The sequence below is a fragment of the Sitodiplosis mosellana genome, unplaced genomic scaffold (genome assembly GCF_009176505.1).
Source record: "Sitodiplosis mosellana isolate CC-2019 unplaced genomic scaffold, AAFC_SMos_1.0 Smas_scaffold_3, whole genome shotgun sequence".
Taxonomy (NCBI): domain Eukaryota; kingdom Metazoa; phylum Arthropoda; class Insecta; order Diptera; family Cecidomyiidae; genus Sitodiplosis; species Sitodiplosis mosellana.
In genome coordinates, this window is record NW_022595246.1 from 4,129,519 (window position 1) to 4,132,698 (window position 3,180).

At 35.7% G+C, this 3,180-nt stretch overlaps 1 protein-coding gene across 1 annotated transcript in view; it reads left to right on the top strand.

Annotated features, from left to right (window-relative positions):
• Positions 1-1,003: 1,003 nt before the first annotated feature.
• LOC129565899 (E3 ubiquitin-protein ligase ariadne-1-like) overlaps positions 1,004-3,180 on the top strand; it is a 3,158-nt gene continuing 981 nt past the window's right edge. Inside the window, exons 1-5 of the mRNA XM_055441218.1 lie at positions 1,004-1,601; positions 1,747-1,953; positions 2,265-2,480; positions 2,580-2,855; positions 2,925-3,040. Of these exons, the coding sequence (XP_055297193.1) occupies positions 1,422-1,601; positions 1,747-1,953; positions 2,265-2,480; positions 2,580-2,855; positions 2,925-3,040 (995 nt within the window). The 5' untranslated portion in view covers positions 1,004-1,421. The remainder of the gene's footprint in view (positions 1,602-1,746; positions 1,954-2,264; positions 2,481-2,579; positions 2,856-2,924; positions 3,041-3,180) is intronic.

A 3,180-nucleotide genomic window follows, 5' to 3' on the forward strand; every position in this document is an offset into this window, starting at 1 on the left:
ATTTCAAGAAAATTCACAAAAAATAATCAAAAGTACCTACGGACAACGTATACCAACGGTACGGAAAAGTTCGGGATTACCAATGTAATTCTTTTTATTTCTTCATATGAATTGAATGTTAGCTGGATAAGATATCTTGTTTCAACAAATAGTTATAATTGAATAATCGTTCCAGTTCCATATTTCCTATGTATTTGTAATCTATACTGCACTTGAAAATCATTTTACCTATTACCGCACATGAATATAGCTCAGGTTTGAATTTAAATTGACTGACGAGCAAAATATGCAAACCACCTCAAGTCCGACTTTTATCGGAAGATAAAATGTGAAAGAAAATCAATCGAAATGAAAGACTTTTTCATACGACATAATGTAAGTCTAGGAAGTGATGTAATCGGTAGGATATAACATGGTTGGATAATTTGATACTAATGTACAAAAATAGATACAATTCCAATGAGTTTATTGAAAGATGTAAACCAATTGTAAAATTATCATATTCCAAACACTTTGAACCATTTGAAATTTATTCATCAGACGAAGACTATGTTGTTTTTGAAATATCGACCGAGACGGTAAGTTTGCATCAGAAATGCCAACATAGATATCATGATCCAGTTCGACGATCTTCTTTGAAATGCATCGAAGAACAAATCCACCGTATCCTTTCCTCATATAATTTTGATCGGTTGGCAAAATGCTGAGCAATCCGTTTGAAGTGACGAAAAATGAATACAAATGAGTTAATGTCAATATGATGCTCAATAATAAAATAGTTTGATTAAAATAAAGCGAAAATTCAAGCCATCATCGTCTTTGAATTAAAGAGAATTTCGAGAAAAATTATTGAAAAGCAAATAGAAGTGGCTGTACAACGATAAATCAGTCAACTTCTTTGCAAAAGAGTATTCTCTTCTTTTCCATCATTTTTTGCGTCAATACAAAATAACCAACGGAAAATTCTGATCTTTTTTCTTTTCAATTTTTATTTTCAGACAAAAAAAACCGGAATAGTAACAAAATCGAATTCGTATTCGTTGCATATATCACTCGATTCCAATTTCGAAAACTGGCAATGTTTTTTATTCGAAAGTTTGGAAAAGTCCAAAAGATGGCGACATGTGTGCTGCGATTAAAGTCTATTGTATTTCACAATGTGTAGCAACATCAACAAACAGTTAATAGCTGCTGCGCTCGCATCACCGTATATCAGTAGGTGTTTGGCATTCATATATGCAACAAGTATCGACAAGAAAGTGCAAACGATAGCAGCTTAGTGAGCTATTTAATCATTAGATAGAAATAAACAAAAGTGTGTTCAATACTGATATTTTTAGGTTCTAGCTATTAAAATCGTTTTTGTCGTAATTGATTTGACATTTAATAAAAAAAAAGTTGAAAACTTCCAACAAATCAGAATGGATAGTGACGACGAACAAGAATATTTTGCAATGGATTCGGGCGATGAAATGAATTCAGACGATGAAATGGACAGTTCGGTATCTATTCCAAAAATTCCATCGTTCGAAACCATGACAGCCGATGAAATCGTGAAATTAATGAATCAATACATTGAAGAGGTTGAATCCATCGTTGAGGTGAGTGGGGTTTTCTCCCTAATTCGCAGCAAGTGTACAATGCACGAACGAAGCGTGTTGTTGTAATGCGAAATGTCAATGTAAACCGATAGAATATACAATACCGCTTTCTCTTTCTCTCTCACATACACACACACTCACTCAGATGCCGGCGACAACGACAGCCACACGAATTCTATTGAGCCACACGAAATGGGACAAACAAGAGCTTCTGGATCGACTCACAGACGAAAATCGCGATGAATTTTTTAAGGTGGCACACGTTCAGAATCCATTCAAAGTGCAGCCGAAAAAACGGCCCACCCGAAAACAACTCACATGCTCCATTTGTTTCTCGGATTTTTCACAATTAGTAAGTATTCGCACACCGACTGTGCGACAAAATGAACGTTGTTGTTGTTGTTGTTGTTGTTATTGAATAATCGATAGATAAAGAACGATTTTGAACATTATCGCGATTCATAATGACATTTTATTATTTCCAAGAAATCGTTTGTTGTGTTGATTTACTGAATAAACATCAAAAAATTTTGTATGATTTTATTTTTGTAAAAACCAAGCGTCCAATCAATTTGACGAGTTGACAAAATCGTTTGACTCCATTTTTGTGACTAAATATCTCATCAAACGTTGACTAATTCACATTTGTATCGTTTTCACTAGGATATTGTCGGCCTTGGCTGTGATCATGAGTACTGCAAGGATTGTTGGCGACAATATTTGACAATCAAAATATCCGACGATGGTCATGCCGAGTCGATTTGTTGTCCAGCAACCAAATGCGGCATCGCTGTCGATGATGTCACCGTGATGCAATTGGTTTCGGATGAAAACACCCGACAGAAATATCAACATTTGATGACTAACAGTTTCGTTGAGGTAAGAGCTACAAGTAACTACTACTCGTCTGCTTCGCTCAATTTAATCTTCGTGCATCGAATATTGATGTGTGTTTTCTTCTTAAATTTCAAATGACAGCACAATCATTCGTTACGTTGGTGTCCATCACCTGGTTGTAGTTTGGCCGTAAAAGCCAATCATTTGATAGCCTATCGACAGAATTGTAAGTGCCAATGTGGTCAAAATTTTTGTTTCAATTGTGGTGACGATTCACATGACCCGATTCCATGCAATTTGATGAAAAACTGGAAGAAAAACGACAACGACAAAACAATTGAATATCTCACGAAATACACAAAGTGCTGTCCCAAATGTCATTCGATCATCGAAAAGAACGGCGGCTGCAATCACATGGTGAGTGTGAATCAAACCATTGTTTGTCCACAAAATGAAATTTGGTGAAACTAATCGTTTTATTTCCAGACTTGTCGAAAGTGCAACCATGAATTTTGTTGGTTATGTTTTGGCAACTGGAAGGGTCATGGGGGCGGTTGCAATACATACAAAAGTGCAGACGATGTTGTCGACGACCAAAAACGGTAATTACCTTTCATTGTTTTAATCTTCAATTGAAATACATTATCGAGTAGGGAAATTCAACAACAAATCGACATGAAGCTCAATAATGCATTTCTCTCTCTCTCTCTCTCTCTCTCTCTCTCTCTCTCTCTCTCTCTCT